The following is a 21,510-nucleotide window of genomic DNA, read 5'->3' on the forward strand; positions in this document are numbered from 1 at the left end:
GACGCACGGGTAGCTCTGTGTGCCTGCCCATATTATCTGAAAGTGACTATTAGTTATAGATTCCTTACCATAGGATTACCCTCCGGCGTCAGACTGGATCCAGAGAATTTTTTTTAGCAGTACCCCTGCACGTAGGGCGACTCCACGTCCATTGTTGCCGTCGTGGTCGCCAGGATGACGCCGCAGTGCCTACTTAGATGCCGCCCCTGCGCTCTGATGTAATCTTTTCAGCACCAACCTAGCGCAGATCTGGAGAGAGCTTGCCCCTAGTCATTTTTGGCGACCATGGTGGAAGTCGTGCTCCGACTGTCGGGCCATGAATTCGAAGTCTTTGCGGAAGCAGTCCCGAAAGATTTGGAGGGCCTGAATTCAGCTCCGCGTTGCTCCCGGTCTCTCTAGAGGGGAAGGTCTCGAGACCGGACGTGGAGTCATCACACCTTGTCCAAGTCTTCGCACTCTTCAGCTAAGTCAAAGCATAGGAAGAAGGCGAAGAAACAACATCACTCTTCGCCTTATCCCCGTTGGTCGGCTGATGAGCGCAGGAACCGGAGCGTCGTCACTCTAAGGCTCCGTCTCCGGTGGCTGATTCAGGGATGACTCCATGCCTCCCTCCCTTTCCGGGAGCTGGAGCGTCCCCTGCTCAGCTTCATACTTTTTACGAAGGTCTTCACCGCATGTTTGGGCAGCCCAACTCCCCAGGCACGCCTTTGAGCCCCTCGGATTCGGGAGCTGGATCTGAATCCAAATCGACGCTGGTCAACCTTACTCGACCTTCTCCCAACGCCGATACCGGCGACGCTTTCCCCGGCGCCAGCTGTGCCCCCGGCTGGCGCCATCCCCATCCCTAAGATGGACATGGAGCCGGACCAATGTCAGCCAACATCGAATGTGACACTGGAGGGTACTTTTGTTCTCTTATTCATCCCAGGTGTTCCCTATCACCCTGAGGGTGGTGATGAGGACTGCTAGGAGTCGCTGGACCCTTCTTCAGACCGGCTGGAAGAACTGAACCGGAGAGAGGAATTGGGTGATGCCAGCGGTCTTGACACCTCCCCAGACCTTGGCATGCTTTCTCCCTCTACCGTGGCTACAGAGGAGGGAGCGTCCTATGCAGTGGTGGTGCGTGGGGAAGCCAAGCCCTTGGGCGTCAGAGTTACCTACAGTGGCAGTCAGGACTAACATCCTGACAGTGATACTTCAAGTGGCGGCAACTTCCTCTGAATCCCTCTTGCCCTTCATTAAGCCCTCAGAGATGTCCTTCTGGGCACTTGGTCCAAGCCCTGCACAGGGGCTCCTGTGGAACGGGTGATTGCCTGTCGCAACCGCCCGATCCTATTTTCCTCACCAAACACCATTCCCCTGAGAGCTTGGTGGTCCAAACTTTTTCTTTCAAGGGTGGATTCCCTTCTGCATCCCTGGACAGGGAATACAGGAAGCTGGATCATCTTGGGAAGCACATGTTCTCTTCCTCCAGCTTGGCACTGCAGTTCGTGAATACCACGTGCATCTTGGGCCGTTACACCCATACAGTCTGGGACACGGTTATGCAGGTGCTGCCTCATGCCCAGAGGAGGTCCAGGCCGTTCTCTCCCAGGCAGTGGCGGATGGAAGAGACGCAGCCAAATTCACGATCAGATGTGGACTGGATAACACTGACTCACTAGGCAGAACGATTGCCACGTAGGTAGCCCTTCGATGCAACGCGTAGTTGAGGATGTCTGGTTTTTCAGGGGATATTCCAGCAACCTTGCTAGACATGCCCTTCAATGTCCGTCGCCTTTTTTGTGATACGGCAGACTCGGCGCTGGTGCGCTTCAAGGCTTTTCGGGCTACTGCCAGATCCTTGGGCCTAACTGTGTCCTCCTGTACACCACAGTCTGCCTTTCACCCCTTTTGTGGCTACAGAAGAGGCACCCCACCAGTCTTACCCAGTCTAGCCACAGACTCATGCAAGTTGCCAAGCCTCTGCGCGGTTGCAGAAGTGGGACCCAGCGATTCGGGTCTGGGAACCAGCGTGTGAGACAGTCCACCGTTTCCCCCCCTTGTTAGGGTTTGTGCACAGCAAAGAGCATGTCCCCTCTCATTGCACTAGTGGTCTCTGTAATAGCTCTCTTTAAACATACTACTGAAAGCCTTTCTTGTTATCTCAGCCCCTCCCTAAGACTTCAGTGTATGTTGCTCAATGTATTCACAAGTTTGGACTTTGCTGTCTTGTTTGCACATTGGACCTTGCTTTTACCAAGGCTTATTTAGAAAACATTGGACCTTGCTTTTACCAAGGCTTATTTAGAACACTCCTCCCTAGGCCATGTGTTACTTCAACTCATTAGCATAATAACTGAAGCTATGTACACCTGCTTGTGAGAACCACACCCAGTTCTTCGAACCACACCCAGCTCTTCGAACCACACCCAGCCCTGTCTATAAAAGGCAGCCCCTGAGCCTCACCCAGTGCTTGTGCTCGACTACCTCCCACTTACCTGAGAACAGATCCTTTGGCGCTGGCACTCCTGCTCTCTCCAGACCTTCATTGACTTCAACGGGCGCGGCTTCTGGCTCTTCCTTCTTCTGGTTTCCGGCTACTTCTTGTCTCAGCCCCTCTTCTGTTCACTGCAATCGACCTGCAAAAGAGAAAGAGCTCAAGGTTAGACTGATCAGTATCCCTTTTCAACAACAAGTAAGTGCAAAACCTTTTATTACCTGAAAGAACTTTATCGGCGATTTCTGGATTCATGTAAAGACAATTTGGAACAAGATATCTCCCACGAACTTTGTGGTTCAAACCCTTTGTTACAAGAATACTTTGTGGAACTTTGTGAAATAAACATTGTTTTATATGGAACTTTTTTAAGAATCAAACAGAGGAAACCATTGACAGCAAGGCAAACAGTAAATCAAGGACTTGCATAAATCACTTGCTGTATTTTGATGTAAAAGTACAGTATTTGTTTTATAAAAAGTCTGGAAATGTGTGAAAAGTGGGTTTGCTATTAAGAATTTAGGCTTTAGTTATATTAAGGTGAATGTTAGACGTTGGTAATTCTGATAATGATATTCGTTTGATTTTACAGAGGTTTTACAGTGATAGAAAGCACATCCCAGAACAGTAACACAATCCAAACCTGGAAGCTTGAGACCAGGATCCAAGAGGTACTTTTAGAAGAGAATTTCGAATAAGCTTAAGGTTTAGTCAGGAACACATTTAGGGATAGGTTGCACTTATCTCCCCCTCCGCCTGGGATGACTCTTGGTGGCCAGAGGCCCTTGGAAAAGCACCCATCCCGACGGACCACGCACGGAACCTGGGCGTCATCCTGGACTCCTCACTCTCGATGACCAGACAAGTCACGGCCGTCTCATCATCTTGCTTCAACATTCTTCGCATGCTCAAAAAAACATTTCACTGGATACCCACCGAAACTAGAAAAACGGTCACCCACGCACTGGTCACGAGCCGCCTGGACTATGGAAACACCCTATACGCCGGCACCTCCGCAAAACTCCAGAAAAAACTCCAACGCATCCAGAACGCTTCAGCCAGGCTCATACTAGACATCCCGCATAAAGAACACATCTCTGGTCACCTGAAAAACTTCCACTGGCTCCCCGTAAACAAGAGGATTACTTTCTGCCTCTTAACCCACGCACACAAAGCACTTTACGAACTTGGACCCGAATGCCTCAACACACGACTGTCTTTCTACACCCCCTCCCGTCAGCTACGATCCTCCAACCAAGCCCTTGCCACTGTACCTCGCATCAACAAAGCCACCATGGCAGGTCGATCCTTCTCCTACCTGGCAGCTAAAACCTGGAACTCCCTTCCCACTCACCTCCGCCTTACTCAGAACCACCTAGCATTCAGAAAGCAACTTAAAACTTGGATATTCGACAAGTAACTCCCCCCTCCCCCCCCCCCCTTCTTCAAGCGCCTTGAGACCCTATGGGTATGTAGCGCGCTATATAAATCTCGACTTGACTTGACTTGACTTGCTTTTCATCTGCACTGTTCTGGACACAGTGCGGTTTAGAGCCTATCCTCCTGAACAGCTAGTCCAGGATTTTTGGGCTATGATATTGATGTTTACGCCTCTCTCCTGGATTTCGGTGAGGATGACCCTGAGGTTGCTAGGCCTAATGGCTTCCTGCTGGTGGATCATACCAGATGGCATATGTGGACTCTGCAGTGGGACCCAAAGTTCCAGTGAGCGCAGCATCAGGGGAATCTTTCCGACTCCATCCAGATCTCGGAGGGAACTTCGCAACAACTGCAGTGGTGGCTAATGAACTGGGATTGGGTCAGAGGCAGATTCCTCTCCCTTCCCCAACCAGACCTCATGGTGTTGCCCGATGCATAACTCCTGGGAAGGAGTGGCCACCTGGGAGAGACGGAGATCAGAGGAGTCTGGTCTACAACGGAGTCCGAACTCCATATCAACCTGTTGAAGCTCCGGGCGATCTGCTTGGCACTAAAGGCATTCCTTCCCTCCCTGAAGGGGAAGGCAGTGCAGGTGTTCATCACCATGTGGTACTGCAACAAACAGGGCTTGGTGGGGTCGTGGACCCTTTCTCAAGAGGCACTTTACCTTTAGACATGGCTGGAACATCAGGGAATGACCCTGGTGGCTCAACACCTGACCGGTTCCCTGAACGCCAGGTTGGACGAACTCAGCCATCGGTGCCTGGTGGATCACAAATGGCATCTTCAGTTGGAGGTGGTGCAAGGTCTCTTTCAGTAGTGGAGAGATTCTTATATCTGTTTGCCACCGAAGAGAACACGCAATGTCAGCAGTTATGCACGTTGGAATTTACAAAGCGGCACTCACTCCACAACACTTTTCGTCGCAAGTCGAGTTGCGGCCTCCTGTATGCCTTTCCGCCTGTACAAGTCATTCTTGTGGCACTGGACTGGGCATGAAGAGTCTGGTACCCCGAGCTCCTGAGCATGGCCATTGATCCTCCGATCAGACTGACCGTTCGGGAGGATCTTCTGTTGCAGCAGCACGAGCGGTCTTCCACCCGAACCTGTCGAGCCTCCGCCTCCTTGCATGGAGATCGAGCAGCGACAGTTGACAGCTTTTGACCTTCCTCCCGAAGCCTGTAATGTCATCTTGGCAGCCAGGCATCCCTCCACTAAGACGGTATATGCCTGTCTATGGAACACGTTTGTGGCATGGTGCACAGCAAAGGCTGCAGATCCTCTTTCTGCCCCTCTTTCTGAGGTCCTTTTGTTCCTTCTTTTTTAGGCCTCTTGACACTCTCAAAGACTACCTGGCAGCCATCTCTACCTTTCTTCGCCTACCAGATCAGCCCTGATTGTTCAAGTCCCCAATTGTAAGTAGGTTCTTTAAAGGCATTATTCATCTCTTTCCTCCATCTCTTTCCATACTGCCTCACTAGGACTTGAACCTTGCTTTGACTTATCTTATTTATTTATTTTTTTTGTAAATAATTTTTATTGTAGCCATACCTGTACAGGTCGTTACACATAGAAGTATCATCATAAAATTGCTTTGACTTATCTTATGTGCGCTCCCTTTGAGCCTCTTCACAGCTGTCCTCTTAGGCTTCTTACCTTGAAAACTGCTTTTCTTGTTGCCATCACCTCTGCTCACAGAGTGAGTGAGCTTCAAGCTCTTTTTTCTAAGCCTCCTTTCCTCTCTGTGCATCTGGACAAAGTGGTGCTTCGAACGAGACCCTTGTTCCTCCCTAAAGTTGTCACTCATTTCACATTGGACAAACTATCACTCTGCCCACCTTTTTCTTGCCTCCACACCCTTCCAAGGATGACATACTCTACCGGCTGGACCCCAAACGTGCGCTGTCTTTCTACCTTGACCGCAAGAAAGATTTCCTGATGGACGATCAACTCTTTGTTAGTTATATGGGTGCCAAGAAGGGTCAGGTTGTACAAAAGTTTACCATCTCTAGATGGGTCATCCTTTGCATAAATATTTGTTATGCTTAAGATAAAAAGGAACCTCCAGTGGGGCTGTGAGCTCATCCACTAAAGCTACAGCAGCAACTACTGCTTTGTCACGTGGAGTCCCACTCATTGACATCTGGTAGGTGGGCATCCATGCACATGTTCACCAGACATTACTGTCCCTCCGGCGGGGTTTGGTATTGCTAGGGTATCTATCCTAAGGTAAATAATCTATTACTAATAGTCTCTTTCAGAAGAACAAGTTACTTACCTTCGGTAATGATGTATCTGTAAGAGACATATATTAGTTATAGATTCCTTACCACCCACCCATCCTTCCCGCTCTGCAAACTGACTTCTAGGGATAGGGACTCTCTTGCAGGGCCCTAGCATGGCGCACCAGTGGTCAGCGTCTTTCATGGCTCTGCGCGTCTGGCGTGAAAAGTCGTGTCAGAACTGACATCAGCGCACAGGGGCTGCAACTAAGTAGGCACGACAGACACAAAGTTCATCTACGCCACCTACCGACGCCCCTACCGACGTGCAGTGGTACTGCTAAAGAAAAATTCTCCAGACCCAGTCTGATGCCTGGTGGTAATCCTAAAGTAAGGAATCTATAGCTAATATTTGTCTCTTACAGATGCATTATTAATGAAGGTAAGTAACTTGTTCTACAGGGCCACATAAAGCCACCCTTCGTGGCTTTTCATGACCTTGTAAATATGCCCCCCTTTCATGCACTACTCTTTGTGAAAGGGGCATTCATTCCATGGGTGCTGTGTGTGTTCCCACACCACATTCATGGAACCGGACATATTCCCAGATTTGCAAAGTTTTGTAAACCTGGGAATGCATCAAATTCCAACGCCTCCCCAGAGGAGGCGTAAAGGAGGCGCACCAAGGAGAAATATCTCTATTTCTTCTTATATTTCCTTTTTCCATGTGTGCTTCATTCTGAAGCACTCATAGAAAGTGGAAACCACCTCTTGTGATTGTTTCTCTTCACAAAAACAATCACACCTACAACGCAGACACCCTTGCACCATAGCGCAAGGGCGATTGTGTTGGCGCATGGCAGCCCATTGTGCACAAGCGCAGGGTAAAAGGAGGGGAATGTGCGGTATCTTGTAGGTACAGTGCATTTCTGCCCTTTTCGTTTCTTTTGACGCACGGGAGCGCAACAGGAAGCCTTGCTGCACTGCAGCGCTTCAAAATATTGTAAATGAGGCCATTAATCTTTCTGCATATTCCTCAGCACCCTCCCTTCACCCCTAAGAAGTTATTATTGTGCTTAATAATAACCCAGTGTATGTATTTATGTTCTGTGCTGTAACCACCAGAAATATTTTTACTCATGGTAAGTACATTTTCTTCAAGTATATTTCTAGAACATTGACCGCATGTTCATGAATGTGCCTCACGCGTTCCTTTTCACTTTGAAAGAACTCAAGAAAAAAATGTAACCCACAGTTTATGTTAAGCGTTTGCTTATAAAACACCTTTCTTATTTATAATTCGGGGAACCGTAAAAAGCAGAACACTTTTAATCCAAATTCTTGCAAAAAAAGGTGTTTTCTAGCCCAATATATACATGCTTAATTTAATTTGTCTCCTTTAGCTTTGTCAAAAATGGCATACATGGAAGCAAAGAAGAATAAAAAAGCTCTCAGCTCTATGAGGAAAATGGCAAGTGAGTATCGAAAAAGACTAATGATTCATAATCAGATCCTCTATGGTCGTTTTGTTTCTTTTCATCTCTTGGCTACAATAACTGATTTATATGTCCATATACATGTTGCTACAAATGAAGAAATCAGACGTTGAGGCAGTTTTAAATCAGACAGTCTAGATTTTACCCAAGTTCAAAATGACATAAAAAATGTATGCAAACAAACATGATGATTCTGTGGCTGTTACTTTCAGTGTAGATCAGATCCCCAATTGTAACGTTAGAGACAGTATAGCTGAAAGGAACTCTTCGTTGTAAATCCACATTGGGATTCTAACTGGCGTAGAACACACAGCACGAGCAGAAAATGTGCCTCGCCCTGAGTCACATTGCTTATTGCAAAGTTATAACACTGCCACACTCTCTAAGGCATTTGGGTGAAGAACAGTAAAACTGGGAAATTTTTGCTTCAAAGAAAGACAAAGAAGATTCTCTTAATCGTGATTTACAGGGATCCCTATATTCTTATTCTTAGATCATTCTACTTTAAAAAAACGAGGGAATCAAGAGCGGTAATTGTGCCCTTCTCACATATAGCTTCAGCCAAACGTAAGGTGAAAAAACACAGTATCTCAAAGTCTGGTACTTCCAGCGGTACTAGGTTGGCTCAAGTGTAATAAGATGAATTCTAGTTGGCCTCTGAAAGGGCTGCCTACTTTTCAGTCTGTGCAACTTCACACTGCCTTCCAGAACAATTGGATTATCAAGCTGCACATCAAATGTGTAGCATTATTCCCACCTCGGTTTCACATCTCCAACATTGATCAAAACATTCTGGATACATACAATGCTATCTATACAGAGTGAGACACCATCTCATCCACATTTTATATGCTTTTTCCCTTTGATGTCAATTTCCAACGCTTTTGGACAGTGTGCACCAGCTCTTCCTCCAATGCTTGTCTGGAATCTCTCTTCCCAACTCCATTCACCATTCTGTTTGATATTTTTATCTTTTGGGCAAGCCTCTTTAGAAATTCAGAAAAGTGTATAGTGTTGACACCAAACAGATTATAAATTTTCAGATGTCGGGAGCTGCCTGGTGGATGCTAACTTGTTGTGGACTGGAGTGCCCAATGTCTTAAATGAGCATATGAGAGTCTGTCTTGTTCTACTATTTCACATTTAAGCTTGCATTCTAGAAATCGTTTATATTACCTTTCATGAATAGATCTTCGAGAGGAAGGCATTCTCCGGCTTTCCATCTCCTGTTTGATTTCCCATCCAGTTCCAGGGTGTTGAGTGGGTTTAAATGTAGAGGTACATATGGTTAGTGAAAGGCGGTTAGGTTTGCCTTTTGTGCTATTTTGTCCCAAATGTCAAGCGCTGTTCTTATTATGTCTGATATGTAAAGAATCAGGGGTCTGAATTCTTCGGGTAGACAGGGGGTGTCCCATAACAGTCTATTGTCCAATATTCTCTCCTAATAGAGCCAATGTTTCTCCATTTAGTGGTGAAACCAAGCTAAAATAATGCACATGTGGATTGCATAATAGAATGTTAGTGTGTTTGGATACTCCAGGCCTCCATACTCCCTAGGGGCCAGGAGTATCTCTGTTGGCTATTCGTACCCCACCCTTCACCCAGTCAATGGACCATAATATTGTTGTGGGTGCTGCAATATGGCTGTAGTTACTGCTGTGCTTCATATAGAATACATCTTCTTTATGAAGGTTTGTTTCCTCAAAACAAATTATACCTCGGTTCACCTGTATGAAGTTCCTCCACACATTGGTTCTTTTATTAGGAAAGTTAAGGTCCCTAACATTAAATGAGATGATTGTGAATGTTCAAGAGTCCACATTACTAAGCACAAGATAATAAACCAGTTTTCAGTGTGTCCAGATAATCACTAGGCCAGGATCCATTTAAACTAAACTTTGTAAAAAAATAACATTAAATAACAGCAGTTATTACAGGTACAACAGTTTCCCCAAGGAGCTTTGGAAGTAGATGAACTGTTGGGTTTTCCGACACGAAAAGCCTGTCGGAAAGTGACTTCAGGGGCCTCTAGCTGGGCCCCATGACTCCGTGGCCTCCGGTTAGGGGGCATCCTGTTAATTCATGTACTGTGTGGCAAGCACTGTGGGGTGCCTGCCATGCGGTGCAGGGATTAACTGAAACTCCAGTTTCTCTATGGGAGCTTGTGCTGTGGCTGGTTTCCAACAGCAACACAAGCTCCCATAGAGAAATGGGAGCTTGTTGCCGCACCGTGTGCGCTCGCATCGAATTGCGGTGTCTGGACCGCCGACCAGAGTTCGGTTGGCCCGAGACCACGACGATGTCAGGCAGAGGCAACATTAATGTCTGCTTTGATGTTTGTTATTTCCTCGTACAGTTCAGTTCCTAATGCAGACATGTTTTCTTTAATTAACTTGTCTATATCTGTTTTGAATTTACGAGACACAAGACATGCATTTTCAAGTCCTCTTTTGTTAGGGAGCCTGTTGTTTTTGTTGCGATGTTAGCTTCAGACTCAACTTTCGGGCTTGGCTCTGTATAGTGACGCAGGTATTCTGTAATATTTCACTGCACTGCCCTCTGTTGCGGTTCGGACATGAGTAAAAGGCGCTTTTTGATCTCCTTTGAATCTATGTTGTAGGCCATATTTTTCTATGCTGTGGTTTTCAATGTCATTTAATACTGTGGTTTACGGTTTTGCAACTAGTCTCTAAAATCCGGGGCCTGCATTCTGCCTAATAGCTATGTGAATTTGCAGTATAAAGGGTCAATATATCTTTAATTCTTTCAAGCTATGATTTTGATGCCAAAAGCTGTCCATTAATTTAGGAGGAACCTCAGGCAACTGTTTAGGCTTTTATATGTCTGTAATACAGCACCACTTTGCTTCTATTGTGGTCATGTTACTGCACTGGAAGGTAGATGGGCTAAGAATTATGCAAGCCTTAATTTAAGCTATCAATCAATCAAGGGTTTGTAAAGTGCTGCAAATCACCCACGAGGGTCTTGAGTCAATGGAGATGCTAGTTGCTTCATAGTGATTTGTTCAATCGAACAGCCAAGAATTGAGTAATTTCCTGTATTGCTGGAGCGAAGAGGAGGTCCTGAGGTGTAGGGGAAGATCATTCTAAACTTTGGCTGCCAGGTGTGAAAAGAAGCGTCCTCCACTGTTGCTTTGGGGATTCCGATGGTGTCTGCAAGGAAGAGGGAGGTCGATCCTGGGTGTCTGGTCAGTTGGTGGAAGTTCATGCATTTGTTGATGTATGCTAGTTCTTAGTTGTGCAGGGCTTTGTATGCGTGGTTCAACACCTTGATCTGGCATCTCTTTTGGACCAGCAGCTAGTGTAGCTTCTTGAGGTGGGGTGTGATGTGAGTTCGCCAGTGGAGGTCGAGGATGAGTCTAGCTGCTGAGTTCTGTATTGTCTGTAGTGTGCTGTGATTCCTATAAAGTATATTCCCTAGTCCAGCCTGTTGGTGACAAGGGCCTGCATGATGCTCCTTCTGGTGTTGACTGGGAGCCGCGTGAAGATCTTGCGAAGCATGCGTAGTGTGTGGAAACAGGGGGATGAGACTGCGTTGACCTGTTTTTTCATAGAGAGCTTACTGTCCGAGATGATGCCGAGGTTGCGGGCATGGTCTGCCAGGGTGAGGGATGGGCGAATTCAGTAGGCCACAATGCATCGTTCCATGAAGAGGTGTTGCTCCTAAAGAAGAGGACTTCTGTCTTGTTTGTGTTGAGCTTGAGACAGACCTCCGTCTTCCAGTCAGTGATGTTCATCATACATCTGTGGAATTTGGCTCTGGTGGTGTAAGGGCCTTCTGACAGGAAGAAGATGAGCTGGGTTTCGATGGCGTAAGAGATGATATCTGAAAGAAACACGTTAGTGTTAGATTCCTTACCTTAGAATATCCCCAGGCGTCAGTCTGGATCCGGAAACTTTTGCGTAGCAGTACCCCTGCGCGTCGGTAGGCGTCGTCTGCAGGCGTCCCCTGCGGCTCAGCGTCCGTCGTCGGCGTCGTGCGCCGTGATGACGTCGCTGGAGTATATAGACGCCGCCTCCGCGCGCTGACGTCAGTTCTTCTTTTTTCCGCGCCAGCAAGCGCAGATCCGAAGAGCAGTACTCCGGTCTTTTGACCAACTTTGTTCAACTCTATCACTCTTTTTGTGCCTGGTAGGATGCCCGGTTTCAAGAATTGTGACGGGTGTGACCGCACGATGTCGGTCACGGACCATCACCGACTCTGTCTCCGGTGCCTAGGCCCCGACCACGACGTGGACGCCTGCGTCGACTGCCGGGCCCTCACTAACAAGGCTAGACGGGAGCGGTCCCGCAAGCTGCTTGAGCTCCGGGTGTCGGCCCCGCGTCAGGAGAGGTCTCGGTCCGGCCGGAGGTCCAGGGAGCGTTCGAGGGAGCGGTCGCGGAGCCGCGCCGAGCGCTCCGGAAGTCGTCACCATTCGTCGGGCTCATCAGGTAAGAAACACAAGAAGTCGGGGCGTCGTCATCGTACCCCTGACTCCCCCCGACGCTCGCGTCGCGACGCGGCCGGGGGATTCGGGTGACCCCAACTCCGCGGCTCCGCGTGAGTCGCCGGCGCGGCCTGCCCCATACCCTCCGGTCCCTGGGCACGGTGCGACGCCTGAGGAGATTGAGGCGTTCCTCATGGCCATGAGGGCTCTCAGTTCTCCGACGGGGCCTACGGCGCCTTCGGGCCCAGTGCTACCGTCTGGAGGCCCTGGCGGATCGGGTGTCCCTGGCTCGATGCCATCGGGTGCTCCGGGCCCGGTGCCGCCGACGGCTCCGACCCCGGCGCCGCAAGGGCCTTCGGGGTCGGCGCCGGCTGGCCTGCCGGCTGGTTCGGCGCCGATTCCATCGGGGTTGCCCCCGACGCCGCCCCCGCGCGGCGCCGGTTCTCCTGTGCCGGCTTCGGCCGGCGCAGGGGGCCCGGCGCCGGCTCCGGGCGGCGCCGTCCCCATGCCCTCCCTGAATCCGGACGCGGAGTCGGACCGGCGTCGATCGACGCCGGGTTCGACGCCGATGGGGCCTGTGAACCCCGAGGAGCCGGTCTACATCGTTGACTCCGAGTATGGAGAAGATGAAGAGTACGGGGAAGGTTGGGAGGGGTCTGAGGACCCTCTGTCACGCGAGTGCCAGTATGACCCGGACTGGACAGGTGATTTGGGGGATGCCAGTGGTCTGGACGATTCTCCTAACCCTGGTTTTGTCTCTCCTCCTTCTGTGGAGTCGGTGGAGGGAGCTGCATACTCAGTGGTGCTGATGAGGGCTGCCAAGGCCTTACACCTTGAGCTCCCCGTCGCGGCCGTGAGGCCTAACATCCTCACTGAGGTCTTCGAACCGCAGTCATGCCCACAGGAGCCTCTGCTGCCGTTTAACGAAGCCTTATCAGACGTTCTGTTGGGCACGTGGTCCAGGCCCGCTTCAGGTTCGCCTGTTGATCGGAACGTGGCCAGGCGCCACCGTCCATGTCCGGACAACCCCAAATTACTGTCCGCCCATCCCACTCCCGAGAGTCTGGTGATCCAGGCCTCTACCTCCCAGTCCGCATTCCCGTCGGCCCCGCCCGATCGGGAATCCAAGAGGTATGACTAATATGGCAAGAAGGTCTTCTCGTCCCTGAGTCTGGGACTGCGGTCTTGCAACACCGCATGTCTCTTGGGCCGCTACACCCACTCTGTGTGGGACACGGTTGCGGAAGTGCTGCCAGAATGCCCCATGGAGGTGCGGGCGAAGCTCGGCAAGGCTGCGGCTGAGGGCCGAGACGCAGCTAAATATTCAATACGGTGTGGTCTTGATACGACCGACTCGCTGGGCAGAGCTATGTCAACGACGGTGGCGATTCGTCGCCACGCCTGGCTGAGATCCGCCAACTTTTCGGCCGATGTCCAAAATGCCCTGATGGACATGCCGTTCGATGGCTGTCGCCTCTTTGGTGACAAGGCGGACCACGCGCTGGAACGCTTCAAGGACTCCAGGGTCACGGCCAAGTCCTTGGGTCTCTCGACCCAGCGCCAGCAAACGGGTTCGTTTCGCTCCTTTCGTGGCCAAGGAAGGGGCGTCCCCACACGTGCTGCCAGCCACGCACCGCAACAATCCTTTCAACGCGGTGGCGGCCGTGGAAACCGCCGTGGCGGCGGTCGGGGTCAACGGCGGGGTCAGACCACACCTCCCCCCGCAGCATCTGCCTCCAAATCCTCCTAGTCCGTGCTTTCGGCCCCATGTGACGCCAGTGGGTGGCAGGGTTCGCCATCACCACGCTCACTGGCGCACAATCACGTCGGACAGGTGGGTGCTGCAACTCGTCCGAAGGGGCTACTCCCTCCCCTTCAAGACCACTCCTCCAGCCATGCCACCGCAGAACCACCGTGTGTCGGGGGACCACTTGACACTTCTGCAGGAGGAAGTTACGGCCCTCTTGGCCAAGGGGGCCATCGAGCGCGTTCCTGGGCCAGAAGTAGGGCGTGGTTGCTTTTCCCACTACTTTCTGGTACCCAAGAAGGACAAGGGGGGCCTACGTCCTATCTTGGATCTAAGGAACGTCAACGGCTTCCTCCGGAAGGAGAAGTTCAAGATGTTGACGTTAGCTCAGGTCTTGGCTGCTCTAGACCCACAAGACTGGATGGTAGCATTGGACTTGCAGGATGCCTATTTTCACATCCCCGTCCTGCCGGCCCACCGGCGTTACCTGCGGTTCACGGTAGGCCAGGAGCACTTTCAGTTTATCGTGCTTCCCTTCGGCCTTACCAGCGCCCCACGGGTGTTCACAAAAGTGATGGCGGTGGTCGCAGCCCATCTGCGCAGGTTGGGGGTTTCAGTCTTCCCCTACCTAGACGACTGGTTGTTGAAGGCGGGCTCGCCCCAGACAGTCGTCCACCACCTTCAGATGACGGCAGACCTCTTGCACGACCCGGGGTTCTCCATCAATGTGCCGAAATCACACCTGTGTCCCTCTCAAAAGCTCCTTTTCATCGGAGCGGTTCTGGACTCGGCGCAGTTTCGGGTTTATCCTCCGGAACGGCGGGTCCGGGATATACAGGCTTTGATTCCCATCTTTCAGCCGCTATCCCGGGTTTCGGTCAGGTTGACGCTGCGGCTGCTGGGACTGATGGCTTCCTGCATCCTTCTGGTGCATCACGCCCGGTGGCGGATGCGGGCTCTGCAGTGGGACCTGAAGTTTCAGTGGGCCCAGCATCAGGGCAACTTGTCCGACCACGTCTTGATCTCGGAGGGCACTGCGAGACAACTGCAGTGGTGGCTTACGGACCGCGATTGGGTCAGAGGCAGATCCCTCTCCCTTCCCCAACCGGAGCACGTTGTCGTGACGGACGCGTCCCTCCAGGGCTGGGGTGGCCACTTGGGAGAGGCAGAGATCAGAGGCATCTGGTCTCCGGCGGAGTCCCGGCTCCATATCAACCTGTTGGAGCTGCGGGCGATTCGTCTAGCACTGAAGGCATTCCTCCCCTTTGTCAACGGGAGTGTAGTGCAGGTGTTCACCGACAACACCACCGCCATGTGGTACTGCAACAAACAGGGCGGAGTGGGGTCATGGACCCTTTGCCAGGAGGCTCTGCGCCTCTGGCAGTGGCTGGAACGTCAGGGCGTGACCTTGACGGTTCAACACCTGGCAGGCTCTCTGAACGCCAGGGCGGACGAACTCAGCCGTCGGTGCTCGATGGATCACGAATGGCGTCTGAACACGGACGTGGCGCAAGGCATCTTTCTGCAATGGGGAGAGCCTTGGTTAGATCTATTCGCCACAGAAGAGAACGCGCAATGTCATCAGTTCTGCGCGTTGGAGTTTCCAAGACGGCACTCGCACGGCGACGCCTTTCGGCGCGAGTGGAGTTGCGGTCTGTTATACGCCTTTCCGCCTATACCACTTCTGCCCAGAGTGCTGAAGAAGATCAGGCGCGACCGGGCCCAAGTTATCCTTGTGGCTCCGGACTGGGCTCAAAGGTACTGGTATCCCGAGCTACTCAGCATGTCAGTCGGTCCCCCGATCCGCCTGCCCCTTCAGGAGGACCTTCTGTCGCAGCAGCAGGGGACGGTCCTCCACCCGAACCTGTCCAGTCTCCACCTCCATGCTTGGAGATTGAGCGGCGGCAGTTGAGGCCATTTGACTTGCCTCCTGAAGTCTGTGATGTAATTCTGGCAGCCAGGCGTCCCTCCACAAAGTCGGTATACGCCTGTCGGTGGAACAGATTTGTGGCATGGTGCACAGCAAAGGCTGTGGATCCTCTTTCTGCCCCTCTTTCAGAGGTTCTTCTGTTTCTTCTTTCTCTTGCCCAGCAGGGCTCTGCTCTGGGCACTATCAAGGGCTACCTTTCTGCCCTTTCAGCCTTTCTAAGGCTTCCTGATCAGCCTTCTTTGTTCAAGTCCCCGATTGTAACGAGATTCTTGAAGGGCATCACACACATGTATCCACCTGTTCCGTTTGTGATGCCTCAGTGGGACTTGAACCTGGTTCTTACCTTTCTGATGTGTGCTCCCTTTGAGCCCCTTCATTCTTGCCCTCTTCGTCTCCTGACTTGGAAGACGGCTTTCCTGGTTGCCATCACCTCTGCCAGGAGAGTGAGTGAGCTCCAGGCTCTTTCTGTCCAACCTCCTTTCCTGTCCATTCATCCTGACAAGGTGGTTCTGAGGACTAGACCTTCTTTCCTGCCCAAAGTAGTTTCTGCTTTTCACATCGGGCAGTCCATCACCCTCCCTTCCTTCTTCCCGCCTCCGCATCCTTCAAAGGATGAAGAGCGGCTCCATCGTCTGGACCCAAAACGTGCGCTTTCATTTTATATGGATCGCACACGCCAGTTCCGGGTGGATGACCAACTGTTTGTTGGCTACGTGGGTGCGAAGAAGGGACGGGCGGTGTGTAAACGAACCATCTCTCGGTGGGTCGTTCTGTGCATCAAAGCGTGGTACTCTTTGGCTCGGAAGGAGCCTCCTGTTGGGCTGAGGGCCCATTCCACTCGGGCCACGGCGGCTACTACTGCCCTGGGCCGGGGAGTCCCTTTGCAGGACATTTGCCAGGCGGCTACGTGGGCCTCGCTGCACACCTTTGCGAGGCACTACTGCCTGGACAGTCAAGTCCGGAGGGATGGCTTCTTTGGCCGTTATGTCCTCCAAGACTTTCTGGTGTAGGAATGTATTGGTTCGCAGACCCACCACCGGGGTTGGTATTGCTGGGGTATCTATTCTAAGGTAAGGAATCTAACACTAACGTGTTTCTTTCAGATGAACAAGTTACTTACCTTCGGTAACGATATATCTGTAAGAAACATTAGTTAGTGTTAGATTCCTTACCGAACCCACCCATCCTCCCCGTTCTGCGAACTGATACCTAGGGTTAAGGACATCCCTTTCAGGGCCCTAGTTTCAAATGGCACCAGTGTTGGTTCTCTCATGGCTCTGCGTTTTCTGGCGCGGAAAAGCTGTGTACAAAGAACTGACGTCAGCGCGCGGAGGTGGCGTCTATATACTCCAGCGACGTCATCACGGCGCACGACGCCGACGACGGACGCGGAGCCGTAGGGGACGCCTGCAGACGACGCCTACCGACGCGCAGGGGTACTGCTACGCAAAAGTTTCCGGATCCAGACTGACACCTGGGGATATTCTAAGGTAAGGAATCTAACACTAACTAATGTTTCTTACAGATATATCGTTACCGAAGGTAAGTAACTTGTTCGTTGCGTCCATGCGATCTGATGGTGTTGGCCAAGCTGGGTCATGTATGTGTTGAAGAGGGTGGGGCTGAAGGACGATCCTTGGGGGATGCTGCTGCTGATCTTCTTGGGTTGAGAGGTGAAGGGTTGGAGACTGATTCGCTGAGCTCTTCTGGTGAGGTATGAGGCGATCCATTTGAAGCCATCTCCTTGGATTCCAATGTGGTGTAGTCTGTTGATCAATATGTGATGGAAGATGGTGCCAAAAGGTGGCTGACAGGTCCAAAAGTATGAGGGCTGTCATTTTGCTGCATCCAGGGGTGCCCCGTATGTCATTAGTGGCAGCAATCAGGGCTGTCTCATGCTGTGGTTGGTTCGGAATCCGAATTGAGAGGGGTCCAGGATGTTGTGTTCCAGTTGTTTGGTGAGTTGCTTGTTGGCTGAGGAGTATGATGTTCTAGCTTTATCATGTAGCGTGCTGGGTCATTCTCATAATTACAGACATTTGAGGAATTACTCTGTTCACTCCACTCTTCCTAGTGCAAGTCTTGGCCAGTGAGGTTTACTGCTCTTCAGGGTCTCGGAGCACTGGGTCCCCTTACACCTCTCAGCTTCTTATTCCTTGGCTTCTACGGTGTTTGGCTTGAATAGAGGAAGAAGAATTCCCCAGGAGCTTTCGGTGTTGGTTGCTGTTGGACCTATCATGATGCAAGGAGGCTCTGTAACCCTGCCCATGGCTTTCCTTCGCTCAACCACCATATTCTCTGAGGCAGCAGACGTGCACTTCACCAGTCACTGTTCTCTGCTGCTGCAACTCACAATTTGTCTGAATTATAAGTGCTCCCTGCCCTGCTCCACACACGAACGGCACCCGAAATTCAGATTCAATGGTACACAATCATTGTGGGGATCAGGAACTGAGGTAGGAGATGGAGCAAAGCTGGTTCAGTCCTCTCCAGTCCCTATCTTGCGGCATAGTCCTTTAACTCATCTTAAGGAGTTTTTAGGTTCAGATTTGCTAAAACCTTGGCTGATGCAAAGCAACGCTAATCAATACAAAGCAACATAAATTCTCACAAGGACATTTCCTATTCTGCACAGAAGATGTTTTGCGCTGAACAGATGCCACCTTCTCATTGTAAAAACCCCTTGTAATTGCTTTGCATCTCTTTGCATCAAGGTGAGTTACTGGGGTACCACCAAGGTGAGGCAGCGGATATACCCATAGGTTTTATGCAGAACCCAGTCTACTACAATAGCTAGTCTGGGTATTTCCTCAGAAACTGATACCTACTTGCAGCAGACATTAACAAGGGGAAATATGTTAATTTCTCATTACATCAAATTGACCGATCTGAGCTGTTCACTGTGGTATCGGTCTAGTGTTCAATATGACCGAAACCAGAAGGGGTGTAACGGAAGTTGAGACGGCCATTTTATTCTGGCGCCAACCGCACAGATTTGAGACATGGTCCTGGCGCTCCGGGGAATAAACCAAAGTTTACTTACTTAAGTCTCCTGTCGTTTATGAAACGTACATTATTACAATGGCGACGAGGCAAGGGATCTGACAAGAGAACCCATGGTGCTTGAGCGGCGAAGACAGCAGGAAGAAAAACGACAACCCGGAGCGCGGCAGAGGACGAGGGAGAGGCCAAGAGGAAGCGATCAGGCCCTCACGAGAATCAACGTGGCGTACTCACAAGTAAGCTGAACTGCGATTCCAGCCCGAGCAGCACTACCACAGCGAGAAGGGCGGCAGAGCGAGAACGCCATACAAGCGATTCACCACCCGGGGCACGACAACCCCCACTCCGCAGTAGGGAGAAAACTTGCGCACCAAGCTGGCGGCGCTGCGAGAAAAGGAGGAAGGAACGAACGCTGTTGACGGAGCGGTCGGAGACGACCTGCAAACGCCACTGCACACAGACGTGCGACGGGAGGCGGCTCAGCCAGCGGCGAGCACAGTGAGGAAGACGCAGACGAGAGACGAGCTCCAGGCAGCCCGCCGAGCAGGCCAGTCCCGACGTACACAGGACCCAGAAGGAACAGCAAAATGGCGACACAGTCCTCCTCCTTAACCCAGCTAGTACCGTTCCTCCCAAAAAGGGGGGAACCCACGATGCCGTGGGAAGACTGGAAACAATATTTTCCCAATTACCTGGACACGTTGGAAGAAGAGAATGGAGCAGAGTATGCAGGCCCCAGAAGGAGGAAGATCTTGCTACATAACTCAGGCCCGGAAGGTCTCAGGGTATATGACACCATTGTCAAGAAAGCAAGAGACATGGCCGACACCGACGTGTTCAGCCACGCACTTGAAGACATCGACGCGCATTACAGACCGGTAGTGTGCGTAGCCATAGACAGACACAATTTTTTCAAGAGGAAACAGGAGGGCGGAGAGACAATCGATGAGTACATAGCGTCGTTGCAGAAATTGGCGCTAACCTGTAAGTTCGGCACGCTACATGACGATCTGATAAGAGTCCAGATCATAATGCACACGTAGAGCACGCATGTGCAAGAACAACTGTGGGTGAATGGAGATGCCCCCCTGAAAGATGTTTGGGCCCTGGTGAAGAAGGCGGAAATGTCTAAGCGATGCGCCCAAGCTGCCCGGAAGGACACAGGGGCGACGCAAACGGTCTGTAGAATTGTGACGCAGAACAAGAAGGAGAAGGCCAGGCAGAGAGAACCACAGACAGAACACTCAACCAGGGAGCACGGCCAATAAGACAGGAAGAGGAGGTCGGCCATGCTGCTACAGATGCGGAAGCTCGTCCCACTTGGGCAACAACAAGGCATGCCCAGCGTTCAGGGCGAAATGTGCGTACTGCCACATATTCGGACATTATGAAAAAGTGTGCCGCAGGAGATCGAAAGGAGCCACAGTCAAGTACATAGAGCAGGAGACCCAGGAAGACGAAGAAACCCTAACGGGGGAGGAGGAAATAGAGGAAGTCCTCTAGATCGATGCCCAGATCTTGGACGTAGGGTGCGCAGAATCGGACAAACCACGGCTCGACATGCATATTGGAGGAGTGCCCATCGAGATCATTGCAGACTCGGGAGCCCCCATCACCATTGTACAAAGGCAGGTGTGGAAGGAGAAGTTTGAACCGATTATTAAGGAAGAGCTACGTCCCATGGACCTACGGCCGGTCACGTACATGGGACAGAAAATACAGATGTTAGGGTTTTGCCCGCTACTATTTGAGTTCAGAGGACGTAAGGCAGAGCGCAAGCTATATGTTGCATTGAAAGGACCGTCGGTGCTCAGCTGGAAAGATCAAGGAGCACTGGGAATACTGTTGAACCCTGGAGGCGTAGAAAAGATCATGTTGATGGACGTGGAGGACAGGGAAGAGATAGAGGCCTGGCGCAGAGGATACCCCAAAGTGTTTGAAGGGCGGATAGGAGAACTAACCAAGTACACGCATCTCATCAAGCTAAAGGAGGGAGCCAAACCGGTCATCCACAAAGTGAGGAACATCCCCTTCCGCAGTAGGGAGTCGGTGCAGGCAGAACTCGACAGACTGGAGAAATGCGAAGTGATACAGGCCATCGAGAGTGCTGAATGGCTTTCACCATTGGTGGTAGCCCAAAAGCCAAACGGGAAGGTTAGGCTGTGCGTTGACCTCAGGGAACTAAACAAAAACATCCTGATCGACAAGTTTCCCCTTCCTCGCATAAGTGAAATGTTGGCAAAAACCAAGGGCGGTAAATGGTTCTCGACGGTGGACTTATCGTCAGCCTACCACCAAATAAAACTTCATTCGTCGTGCAGCCACCTCACGTCATTCATCACACCCTTCGGGTGCTACAAGTTTGTCAGGATGCCATTCGGGCTGGCATCAGCGGCCACAGTATTCCAAAAGTTGATGCACAGACTCTTTCGTAAGGTGGATGGTGTTCAGTTTTTCCAGGACGACATCCTTGTCATGGGCAAGTCCAAACAAGAACATAATGAAAAGCTGCACACCGTACTGCGAACACTACAAGAAAATGGACTGACGGCGGAGTGGTCCAAGTGTAAACTCGGGGCTCCATCGGTCACATACCTTGGCCATGAATTTGGTGGACATGGCATTGAACCCAAGAAATCCAACATGCAAGCGATAGTAGACGCACCTGCCCCAGAAAAAAAGGAAGAAGTTAGGTCATTCCTGGGAATGGTCGAGTACTATAGTAAATTCATACCCCACTTTGCCA

The 21,510-nt window shown here is 51.1% G+C and overlaps 1 protein-coding gene across 1 annotated transcript in view; it reads left to right on the forward strand.

Moving 5' to 3' along the window:
* Window positions 1–21,510, forward strand: part of LOC147709124 (uncharacterized) — a 3,078,084-nt gene that overhangs the window by 2,114,719 nt on the left and 941,855 nt on the right. The window contains exon 28 of the mRNA XM_086927727.1: window positions 7,545–7,616. Coding sequence (XP_086783853.1) covers window positions 7,545–7,616 — 72 coding nt within the window. The remainder of the gene's footprint in view (window positions 1–7,544; window positions 7,617–21,510) is intronic.

This window comes from Lissotriton vulgaris, chromosome 6 (genome assembly GCF_964263255.1).
Source record: "Lissotriton vulgaris chromosome 6, aLisVul1.2, whole genome shotgun sequence".
Taxonomy (NCBI): Eukaryota; Metazoa; Chordata; class Amphibia; order Caudata; family Salamandridae; genus Lissotriton; species Lissotriton vulgaris.